This window comes from Athene noctua, chromosome 9, assembly GCF_965140245.1.
Source record: "Athene noctua chromosome 9, bAthNoc1.hap1.1, whole genome shotgun sequence".
Taxonomy (NCBI): Eukaryota; Metazoa; Chordata; class Aves; order Strigiformes; family Strigidae; genus Athene; species Athene noctua.
This window is the reverse complement of record NC_134045.1, coordinates 22,188,321-22,200,387: the sequence shown is the minus strand read 5'-3', so window position 1 is coordinate 22,200,387 and position 12,067 is coordinate 22,188,321. Positions and strand designations below refer to the sequence as shown.

The window sequence follows — 12,067 nt, the reverse complement described above, 5'->3', positions numbered from 1 at the left end:
AACTAAGTTGCTTTCTGGCAACAATTCCAGCCCATTCCAGCAGAAGAGAATTAAGCTTTAGTACTACAGCTGCTTCTGCATGTCCCTTCAAATGTTACTCTTCACTTTGTCACATTCATAATCCTGAGCTCCAGTTCTGCCACCCTTTGTACTGAATTTTAATCTAGAAATAGTTGTGCTGATTTTATCTAAAAATAAATTATTAATTCTTTGCCTGCAGAAAAAACAAGAAGCCCAACTCCAGAGATGGAGAAGTGTGAGCGACTGAAATACAGTGATTACAATCGCTGCTTGTATGTGCAACTTCAGCATGTAGAGATGGAGCTGGAAGTACTGGGACCCCATAAATTTCCGATGCCTCAGAGTTACACACGAGCTGTTCATCAGGTTCAGCACATGAAGAACATCCTAGAGAACCAGATCTGCTCATCAGCGTCCACCAGTGAGAGGTAACCTAGTTCTCATCTCGTTCTCAGTGTAAGCAAATTCAGGCCATGAATTCAAAACTGGTCAGGATGACAGAGCCCAAATAATTACTGCTTAGTATGTGCTAGATAACAATTATTATAGCTGTAGAAACATGTTTTGCTATTATACTATTGTAGGAGCAACAAAGAAATTTCAGTGCACTATGAACTGCACACAAAAGCAATAATGACAGATCATCGCTCTTTGTCATGTCTGCCTCCAAAATTGAATGTTACAGTACAATGCTACATGATAGTAAAGGGCTGGAATAATCCGTGAGCTCCAAAGTCTCAGAAGTCTCTTAAAATATATGGATAAAGAAAAACTAATAATCAGACAAAAATATTTCAGTGAAATACAATAATTAAGTTGAAGTTATTGAAAACAACAGCACTAATAATCTCTTTGGCCTTTGTGGTGATCACAAGTGATGTATCCAGCAGCTAAAATGCACTCATGGTTTTATTTGTCAGTATTTCTACTGGAGGTTCAATTATGCATGAACTGAGGAGTAAATAAACCCATCATATTTGTCTTGATTTTATCTGATCTCTGCACACTTCCTCATATTTTTGCTCACTGTATTTTTTGCTATCCATGTATCCTATATAACTGCATTAGTTAAAAGAATCTAGAATATTTTGATTGAGATTTTAAATCATAAAATGTTGCCTATGCCCACTGAACTCAAAGACTGTGATTTTGGCTTCTGTTCCACTGCAGACTGATTTTTTTTCTCTTCTGGTTGACTCTCAAGGTGGTCCCTTACTCCAGGCTTCTCCGGTGATGGCAAGAAAAGTTCTTATTCCAAAGGGCTGCCCTGGTGGTTTGTGTTCATTGCTTGGTTCCTTGTTGCAGCCACCAGTGGTGTATCTGGGTTCTTTACCATGCTCTATGGGCTGCATTATGGCAAGGAGAACTCCATCAAGTGGTTGATCTCCATGGCCATCTCCTTCTTGGAAAGTCTCTTCATCACACAGCCCTTAAAGGTGAGATCCTCAGAAAAACAACCACTGGCCAATATGAACTCATTCGATTATCATTTCAGGAAGACAATGTAGTGTGTTCTAAAGAACCACAGGATTTAACATGTAAAATGAGAAGTCTTTGCCCTTAAAACAAGAGCTAGCAGGTGGTTTAGAGTGTTCTGTTATCTTTTGCTGACATTAACTCCATTAGTTTCATCCCCCTTGCTTTGTCAGTTTAATAGGTGATGGGGTTTCTGACCAGGGAAGATGTGTCATATGGCAGAATCAGTTTAGCTGGATGGATCCCAGCACTGTGCACTGTACTCTTCTTTAGGAGCTTCAGCTGTATGAGTTCAACAAAGCCAAAGCACAGACGTTCTCCTACAGTGCCTGGCTCCAAAGGGATCCAGGTAAAAGCCTGAGCTTCTTTATATGAAATGGGCATATGATGAGTTTGTAGCTAATTCTTTCCAGGTGCTGGGATTTGCTGCTTTTTTTGCTCTGGTTCTGAAGAAGGTGGAGCATGAGGATGAAGAAAACACACCTATTGACAGGCCTTTATATACACCAGGTAACTGCCTGTAAAGTGAGAAATTATTAAAGAAAGTGTTCTCCAAGCTTTTGGAGTGCTTTATGCACAAATATGTGACTCAGTTCAGCTGAGAACTTAACTGGTTATCTTTGTATACTTGAATTTTAGCTGACAAGGTTAGCAGAAATCATTAAACCCACATGTGCTGTGACTATGTGCCTACCTATTAGCATTCCAAAGATCAAGGTGGAAGTGGAAACAAACCTAAATAATTGACTTTTTGCTGGTTGGAGAAAATATAAAGACCATTGTATGTTTAGGTTGAATAAATCTTAAAGAATGCTTAATGAAAGAGACCACAAGGTCAAAAAGACAGAAGTAGTTCTGAATCAAAAGAATAATACCTCTTTATCTTTGTACTGCTACAAATATAAATACATGCACAATCTTCCCTAGTGCTGTTGTAAGATCTCCTCTGTTACTGGAGGACCTACTTGCTGCCAGGATACTGATATTTGACTCCTTCCTTCCCTCCATCCCTGGCTTGCCTGTGTCAGGAAAAAAGAAGTGCTATCCTATATTGATTCATACAAGACCAAGAATTGTACAAGTGGATACTCAATCACTTTTCAGATCATGTACATTCAAGGAATATCTAGAAAAGAAAATAATAAAATGTGGCAAACTGACTGAAGTCATTGAATCTGTGCTATTAGTATGCAGTAACTATGCTTAAATATTTAAGCTCTCATGTCAGACATAAGAAAAATCAGATATACAAGGAGGCTCATTTTAGCTCTGTGCAGACATCTCAGTATTCGTGGCATGGCTTGCAACAAATCCTGTAACTATTTCACAACCTAGTGAAAATAAACATGTGACCCAGTGCAAAATTCATCTAGATCGGTAGATCTTTATCTGACAAGCATATCTAAAACTCTCTCTCAAGGAAATTTCCCACCTCCTTTAAGTCTTATATGAAAATCCTCAGTTTACATACTTTTCTCCAACCACAATTATCCATATTACTCCCAAAAGCCAAACAGTGGCTTCTGCAATCACAGTCATTCTAAAAAAAGCTGACACCAGCAGACAGAAGTCCTAGAGCACAGCAAAGAATCCTAATCTACAGCTTCCTCCCTGATCAGCCTCAGGCTCTGAATACATCATCTCCTGAGATGCTCAGCCTAGAGAGAGACACCTGGACCACACCTGGTCCTAAACCTAACACACTGTGTCTGTGAGCTCCTTCCCTCCCCACTGTGTCCCTACTACACCAATTGGTTAAATCACATCCCCTGTCTTCCTAAGGGAAAGCATTAAATACAAATGTTTCTTTATAATGTCCAAAGAAACAAAAAGCAGGACATAGATGATCTGTTGACTAATTCCAGGGTTTACTGCTCTCACTCACAGGTGATTCAAATCCTCTCTTTGGAGCCCGACGGGACAGTAGAAGCAATATTTACCAGCCACCTCCTGCAACTGATGTGGAGAAAATGAAAATCATTTGCATGAAGGAGCAGAAAGCATTTGCCCTCATCAGAGAAATCCTGGGTATTATCCATATGTATATTATTTTAGATTATTCACTAGTATTCATCAGTATTTTTACATCAGTGAAAATATTGGGTTTGTGGGTGAAAAAGCTTTGGCATATCTTTAGCTTTCTGCAAGCCGTTATGGTGTAGAGACAGGCTGTTCAGCAGCAGTAGGAGCTGAAAGGAGGTGAGAATGTTACGTGGAGATAGAAGTGTAGCTAAGGCTTGATTTTATGGTAAAGAAACACATTACAGACACATGAGAGGTTAAAGAAAAGTTAGAAAAGGTAGAAGGAGGAGGTCAACAGTTAAATGAAGTTGAAATCAAGAGAGTAGATGAAAGCCATATTTTTAAAAGCAGATAGTATCTTCAGATAATGATTTATACCCCAGTTTGATTTCCTCTGAAAACAATGGAAAAAAATTACCCCAACTTCACTTGGAACAGACTTAGACTACTCATTTTATTTAGAGCTGTCATTACTATTGGTGTTCAGCCAGCCTTCCCACTTACTTTGTCGACTGCCACTGGTATTCCAAATGTGATATGCTCAAACTGCAGCACGTTGAAGTAGCTTGTGTAAATTCGTTAGCACTGGTCAGTCAGAGTCTAGCAAAGCATCTCCTTAACCTCACAAGTGATGACAGCAGTAATCATTCATGCAATCTATTTTGAACAGCAGTGTTAATTCTGAGCTCACATGTGCTGTCTCTTCTTGCCTTTTTCCAGCCTATCTGGGGTTTTTATGGATGCTGTTGCTGGTTGCCTATGGGCAGAGAGATCCCAATTCCTACTACTTAAACAAACACATTGAGAACAGCTTTACAGATGGATTCAATGATGTCTACAGTTATCAGGATTTTTTCACATGGGCAAACACTACCTTAGTCAAAAACCTGTACGGATCGTATAAAGGTATAGAGTCACATTATTTCACTTCAGCTTGCCAGATTCTGAAACATTATTTTTTATACATCTCCCTAACTTGCACATGCATAGTTGACTTGCAGAAAGACTGTGAGTGTGTAAGATGGGTGTGGATTCTTATAATATGAATACTAGTGGATAATAAAAAGCCCACAGCCTGACCCTAAGTTCAATGTGCCCTGATATTTTCCTTATCTTTAATATAAACTGAAAGTTCCAGACTGTAATTTTACATTTTTCACACTTATTTCAGATATTCAGATAGATGCCTCAGTTTTACACGAGTTTCTTTCCATAATTAAAAAAAAGAATTGCAGACAGGTGGCACTATAAAGCTTTTCCTCAGGAGAGCTCTGTTTGCATCATGACTTAGGTCAATGTGAAGGCTAATTATGCAATATCACCATGCTTCTGTTTAGTCATATCCAGTAATAAATATGACCCGTTTTCCAGCTCACATTTAAGATTAAATATTGAAATCCATTAGCAGAGTTGTTCATTAGACATGACAGGCACTGACCAACTGTGGCCAAACTGAACACTGCATACAGCTACTCTGTGTGCGACTCAAAGCAATTCCCTTTTCTCCTCCAGGTATGAGTTTCCTTCTGTATAAAATACAGATAGGTAGTGATACTGAACTCTATTATCTAGGAACTTAGTTCAAATCCACACTAAGGCTTAATTTTCATGACTACTTTGCTTCCAGTGTTTTTTAGAAGAGGATCTATAGCAAAATATGAACACATCAGTGAATCATAAATAAAATTAAGAAATATTATTAGTTCTGTCATCTTGCCAGCGCTGCTCTTTTCCATCTCCTGTTTAGGATTCATTACAGATGGCAATTCCAAGCTGGTGGGCAGTGCTCGAATTCGTCAAGTAAGAGTGAAAGGAGGCACCTGTCCCATTTCTCCCAAACTCCAGCATGTAATTCAGGAATGCCATGCTCCATATTCCCTACAAGCAGAAGATACATCAGATTATGGGGAACACTGGAATACTTCAGTCTTTGATAACTCCTCTGACCTGAGCTCAGCATGGCAGTATCAGAGTCAGTCCAAACTGAGAGGGCACCCCAGCTGGGGCAAACTTGCCATCTACAGGGGAGGGGGATATGTGATTCACCTGGGAACTGATCCTAAGAATGCCTCCAGGTACCACTCCTATTCTTGTAAATTAGTAGTGCATCTGCTGTAGCATCAACATGCTCTTTCCTCTATTTAAGATCCATTTCAGATTGCATCTTGAGTTTTCCTGCTGTGCATTGTGCTGAATATTGTAGATGTTATCGTGGTGCTATTATTGTAGTTTATGTTCTTGCTCCATGCTAGGTAACAACCAGGATCCAAAATCAGACCCTTATTCACCTAACCTATATGAGGTAAATGATCAGATACCTGAGGCATCTCAGGTTTAGCACTGGCCAGCATCTGGTACCTGCTTCTCCAGAGGAGCCAAAAAGAAACTCACCACCTAGACTGACAGTACAAACATCCCCCATACCTGGACTTGACAGGCCAGATGTCCTCTTGAACATCTTACCTCTGGTTTACTCTTTCTCTATGCTAATATCCAAACAGTCCTACCCTCCATGTGATGCCGTCTCTTTCCTTCATGAGTTAGATCACTGGCTGTACATTTTTTGGCAGAATTCTCCAGTACCTTTTCAACAACATCTGGCTCGACACCTTCACCAGAGCAGTGTTTGTTGAATTTACAGTCTACAATGCCAATGTGAACCTGTTCTGCATTATAAGCCTGATGTTTGAAACCAATGCTTTAGGTGAGAACCTTTTTTAAGTTACACATTTCTAAAGACAGCAAGCAATGCACCTACAGATTTACATGATGTCAATGTTTACCTAGTTCTTTATTCAGTAGACAGAAGTGTTTTAATAAATTTAATCATCACAGAATCAATGCAAAATTTATAAACCATTTAGGAAAAATGTAGCATCATAGTAATAGAGACCATAATGGAATATCTTGTTTGCTTATGCTGTGGTCATCTGCTGATGAAGAAAACGTGACACTGAAGCTTAATCTCCAGAATTTACACAACAGAAACATGGAGAATGATGTATCCTAATCATTTCAGCTAAACAATACAATATTAAGACAATAAGTACAAATAACAGTCTGTCTTTTTTGTTCCAGAAGACTTGTAATATACAGCTGTGTAATCATATAATACATAATTGGGATACAACAAAGAAAATAGTGAAACTAGATTCTGGTTTCGAGGCCACAGAAAAACATTTAACCTGAGCAGTAGCCTCCCTCAGGTCTGCTCAAGTATTGGAAAATGCCCAAACTAGACCACAAAACTGAGCTCATGTTCTTTTTAGAATGAGATTCAGATTTATATCTCCAAGTCCTCCTGCTACATTTCTGTGTTTGTAGTCCAATCCAAACTCAGTGCTGCTGGGAGGACTAGCACTCAAAAAGCCACTGACTGCCTGAAATTCCTATCTGAGGAAAATTTCAAAGTACACTTATAAGGCTACTCACATAATCAAGTCTAAATCTTAGTTTGATAGTTGGATTCAGTCTCATATTGATGTGGATGTGAGTATGGAAGTTTTACTGGTGAACTAAATTGTTTGAATGAAAACAGAATGATGTAATTATTGGAGCACTGAGGTGAACATTGTTTGGTTTTCAGGGGCCTTCTTCACAAGTGCAGAGCTGCAAAGTGTCCGGCTTTACCCATACACCAACAGTCTCCACATCTTTGTCATTGCAGCAGAAGTGATTTATTTCCTCTTTCTTGTGTACTACATGATAGTGCAGGTGAGACCAAATGGAGAGCTTGGCTGACAGCATCACCTTGTGTCTGGTTTTGATTTCACTTATAAAAACTTTAGAACTATGCTTGATTTCAGTAGTGCTGCTGCTGACTTGCACCAGTGGAAGATTGAATCAGATACTGTATCTATTAAATAATAGGGAGGCAACATTTTATTCTGCTGGAATGCTTCTTTTAGGAAATTAGTGCAAGATGTAGTTTTATCAGTGTGCAGTAGTCTGCTTTATTGCAGAGGGGATAGCCCTAATCTTTAGATGTGTACTGTATGATACAGAGACATGAGACTGAAACAGTAAAACTCCTCTTTTCACAGGGAAAACTGATGAAGACTCTGAGATGGAGATACTTCCACAGCAAGTGGAATCTCCTGGAGATAGCCATTATATTGATTAGCTGGAGTGCCCTATCAGTGTTTGTGAAGCGGACAGTCCTTGGGACCCGAGACATCAGCTACTACCAGGAACACAAAGAGGAGTAAGTACTAATGCTATTTAGTGCATCCTTTGTTGGTGCTACTTATGCAGAAACAAATCTATTTTTCCTCTCCCCAGTCAGAAGCTTGTCTCTGCTAGGTAATGCTACCCTATATGGCTATATTCATGAAGCATGTAAGTATTTCAGGGCTTAGATTGTGCCAGCAATAGGATTTTCTTCTGATATTGCTCTAATAAAATCCAGCACACTTGAGCACCAAGCTCCCTAGCCTGGCTGCTAGTTGCCTATCTGCATCACCCTATCCTGAATCAACAAGCCTTTCTGCTGCAGGACATCCACCCTGATAGTACATAATCTGCCTCATTCTTTCTTGTAAAAAGCCATTGGTTAGAGGATGATAAGGGCTTATTTTATACAGAATGGAAAATTATAACATCTGTTAAAAAATGGTCACACAGGAAAGGGGTCATAGAATCACAGGATAATTTAGGAAGGAAAGGACCTCTGTGGGTCTCTGCTCCAACCTCCTGCTTTGGTCTTAGATCAGGTTGCTCTGGGCCTTGTTTGGTTGAATTTTGAGTATCTCCAAGAACAGAGGTATCACAGCCTCCCTGGATCCCTCTTTCCAGTGCTGAACCACCCTTACTGTGGGGGAAAAAAAAGGGTTTTTCATCTCCAGCTGGAATTCCTCTTGCTGGAACTTGTAGCTGTTGTCTTATCCTTTCACTGTGCACCTCCAGGAAGCATCTCACTACATCCTCTCTAGAACCACCGACCAGGTGGTTGGAGACAGCAATTAGAGACCTCCTCAGCCTTCTCTCCAGGCTGAACAAACCCAGCTCCCACCTCCTTCTCTTGGATGTCCTGTTCCCCAACTCCCAACCATCTCAGTGGCCCTTCACTTGACTCAGTGTCCTCCTTGCACTGGGGAGCCCAAAGGAGGACTCAATATTCCAGACACAGCCTTACAAGTGCTGAATGAGAGGAAAGAACAAACACTTCCTTTCACCTGGCAGCTACATTCTTGCTAATGCATATCACATAGTATATGTCATGTGCAATATTAGCAAACACAATCTCTAAAAGCTTTTTGTGGTCACCTCTGCTGTAAGCAAAATTGTAAGTATAATGTGCTACCTTTATAAATGGTAAATATATGCATTACCAAGTTTTTTTCAGCTAACATTAAGACTTCACTCACCTTGGTCACAGATCACAGTTCTGACCTCCAATCTTTTACTTAATTCCTTACAGTACTTTCTCACATCTTGTTGGAAATGAACTACTCCTGTCACAGCTAGTGCATCCTGCTAGCTGCACAGCACCAGTAACCCCATCCCCTTAGTTACACGTGCATAGCACAACCTGTCTTCCTTTCCAAGGGTCAGAATTTGATAGAAAGTTTGCATTAGCTGCCTTTAAACTCTGACTTGCTAAAAATGAGCAGCATTTAGGCTACAGCCTAGACCCTCTCTCAGCCCTAGCTAATGCTGAAAAAATCCTCTGCCATGTACAACTGAGCTCTTTGTGTGTGCACAGCAGGAAGTACAGGTGGGAATATTCAAGCAAGAACTCAAGTTAGCCCTCCACTGCAAACAAGGAAGGAGGGACTGGCTTTTCCAGCATACTCATTTATGCACTTCAAAGGCTTCTGTGTGCTCAGTCTATTACATCTTTTCTTTTTTTTCTAACAGCTGTGTAAGCTTTAATGAAACAGCAAGAGCCGATGCAGTTCTTGGCTACCTGATTGCATTCCTGGTGCTTCTCTCCACAGTGAAACTGTGGCATCTCCTGAGGCTCAATCCTAAACTAAACATGATCACTTCAACTCTAAGGAGGGCATGGGGTGATATCTCCGGATTCATCACTGTTATTGCAATCATGTTCCTCGCCTACTCCATTGCCGTGAGTACCGCTGTGGTTTCTGTTGTCTGCAGCCTGCATCCAGGTACTGTCAGGTTAAATGAATTATTTCTGAATGCTGAAAGTAATGTAGCTTTGAAATGTAAAACTGAATAAAGGTGCCTATCTAAATCTTAGGTTAGCAGCTTGGAGCCCAGTTCTTCAGTGTATGTGAAAGAGAAGTTAAAATATCTACTTGTCTGTTCTTTGCAAACTGAAATTTAGTACAAAAATCAAACACCAAAAGGAGAAAATGGATTCTCTGTGTGTAATAGGTGTGACAAAGAACAAAGTATGGGAAAAATAATTTTCTGGATAAAGCTCAAATTGGGGAGAGTGCAGCAAGTGCCATTTTCTGTTTGGCTAGTTTTTAAGTGGGAAATAATTATTTTTCTGCCCATTATAGGAATACTTAGGCAAAAAAAGGATATTTTCATTCTGAGATTAAAACTTCATTGGGCTGCAACTATTTATGTATATTTCCTGACTTGGCTGAAACGTTTTGTGTAAATCTCCTGGCAAAATGATGTGGGAAATTCAGAGCATCTCAATTGCAAAATCACTGAAAAGGTGAAAAGAAACGATCTGAACCAAACCCGCTGTCCTGTAAAGGGCAGTCCTGTGACAAACGGGACCTGCTGCAGTCTTACACTGCCTGACTTCAGAGTTCTCAACTCTCCCTTCCTCCAGCACTGACACTCTAGCAACTGAGTAGCTTCAGGCATCTGTATGGCCACAGACTTAACAGGTGATGAGATCAGTTCCATGACCCAGCCTGTTATCACATCATGCAAGTGCTGGGGCTGTGAAAGCAAGAGGTAGGAATATATATGTAAGGATGGAGAAAAAAGGTGAGACTGCAGCAGTCCCCATTTAAACCAGACACAGTAGGCCCATAACGTATAAATGAAGAAAATAGCACCTTGGTTACAGAGTGAAAACAAGGAGGCTGCCTACTGAGGAAGATCTGTGTGCTGAAAAGTGTTTGTGACTATAATTAATTCGGTCAATCATGCAGGGATAACTCTGCTACTTAGGGGTGGTCTAAACTGCCTTCCTGAGTTTGCCATGTGTTTGCAGATTTTTACGTTATCCAGTGGCAAGCTGAGCAGGTATAAGACATTCTCATGTCCATGATAAAAGGTATTACAGCTAAACACATTCAGAAGTGTGAATCCAGTTCTCAGCTCTGGGGCACTCTTCTTCTGTGACCTCGTCTGATGTTTCCCTTGTTCATAGACAAAAAAACCCCAACAAAACTCACAAAAAGCTTCATGGCTCTGATGACAAGCTAGGAGAACTTTCTCTGAGTACAGTAGTCATTAACTGATTTTGCAGTGAGGACTCTGATCATGACACAAGATGTGCCTTCTTTCCTCTGCAGACAAACTTGATATTTGGCTGGAAGCTCTACTCTTACAAAACACTCTTTGATTCATCAGAGACTATGGTCAGTCTTCAGCTGGGAATCTTCAACTATGAGGAGGTACCATCTGTGATTTTGAAAAGTTTATCACTGTGTAATTAGCAACAGCTATCAAATATGCTTTAAACCAGCAGCAGAAAGACTTTCAATTAATGCCAGACATTACTCTGATTTTGCAAGCTCCACAGGATCCTAAAGCAGCCACCTTTTCTCAATAAGACACCAAGTGAAATATATCTCACATCCTATTTTGGCCATCAGTGAACCATAATGAACGTTTCATTGAGAAAGGTGCTCACATTTTAACTAGATATGTTGCACATGGACCACAGAAAGTTTTGAGCAATTTCGTTAAAAAGCTACAGAATGTGAGCGATGCCCTGCAGTTGTTCTGAACACTCACCCATCAGCTTCTCAAGAAAGGCAAGGCCTATCACAAGGGAACTTTATGTTACATTTGTATTTATTATTCTTGACTTTTTCATTAAGTTCTTTCAGATATTACAATATCCTTTGAACAGCTCTTTGTGGATTAAGTTAGTTCTCAGACATCTCTGACTGCAAAGTCATCTTTGGTGGATGTATTTAGACCATAGTTCCAACAGGGTATGGGCAGCTTTGAAGATCAGTAATTGGGCACGAGTTTTTTCACCTCTACATCCCACTCGTTAATCATGAAAATGAAATATTCCTGCATTATAGCTTACATGAAAATGAGGAATTTGGATTTTTACAGAACCCTTTGTCGATATGTCTCCATGGCAGTCTGACTGGGCTTCTTTGTAAAGACACTGCTAAATAAAAGCATACAGAGATTTCATCTACACTTGGAAAGCTGAGGCATGATGGAGCTTCAACTGTTCTGTAGATAGACAGATCTCCAGGCTTGTCAACTTTCACATGGAATTTCCATACTCTTACAGTCAAATGCAAATACTTAAAAAAGCCCAAAGATTGCCCATATTCATATATCATATATAAAAAATATTCCATTTTTGTACTATATCATATCAACATAGGAACATGTCTAAAGGAGAAAATTTGTGTATATATGT

General features: G+C 39.9%; 1 protein-coding gene across 1 annotated transcript in view; it reads left to right on the top strand.

Moving 5' to 3' along the window:
• Window positions 1-12,067, top strand: part of PKD1L3 (polycystin 1 like 3, transient receptor potential channel interacting) — a 40,697-nt gene that overhangs the window by 27,367 nt on the left and 1,263 nt on the right. Inside the window, 11 exon segments of the mRNA XM_074913668.1 lie at window positions 221-449; window positions 1,226-1,457; window positions 1,911-2,007; window positions 3,385-3,525; window positions 4,240-4,425; window positions 5,267-5,594; window positions 6,090-6,223; window positions 7,106-7,233; window positions 7,563-7,723; window positions 9,379-9,589; window positions 10,971-11,072. Of these exon segments, the coding sequence (XP_074769769.1) occupies window positions 221-449; window positions 1,226-1,457; window positions 1,911-2,007; window positions 3,385-3,525; window positions 4,240-4,425; window positions 5,267-5,594; window positions 6,090-6,223; window positions 7,106-7,233; window positions 7,563-7,723; window positions 9,379-9,589; window positions 10,971-11,072 (1,949 nt within the window).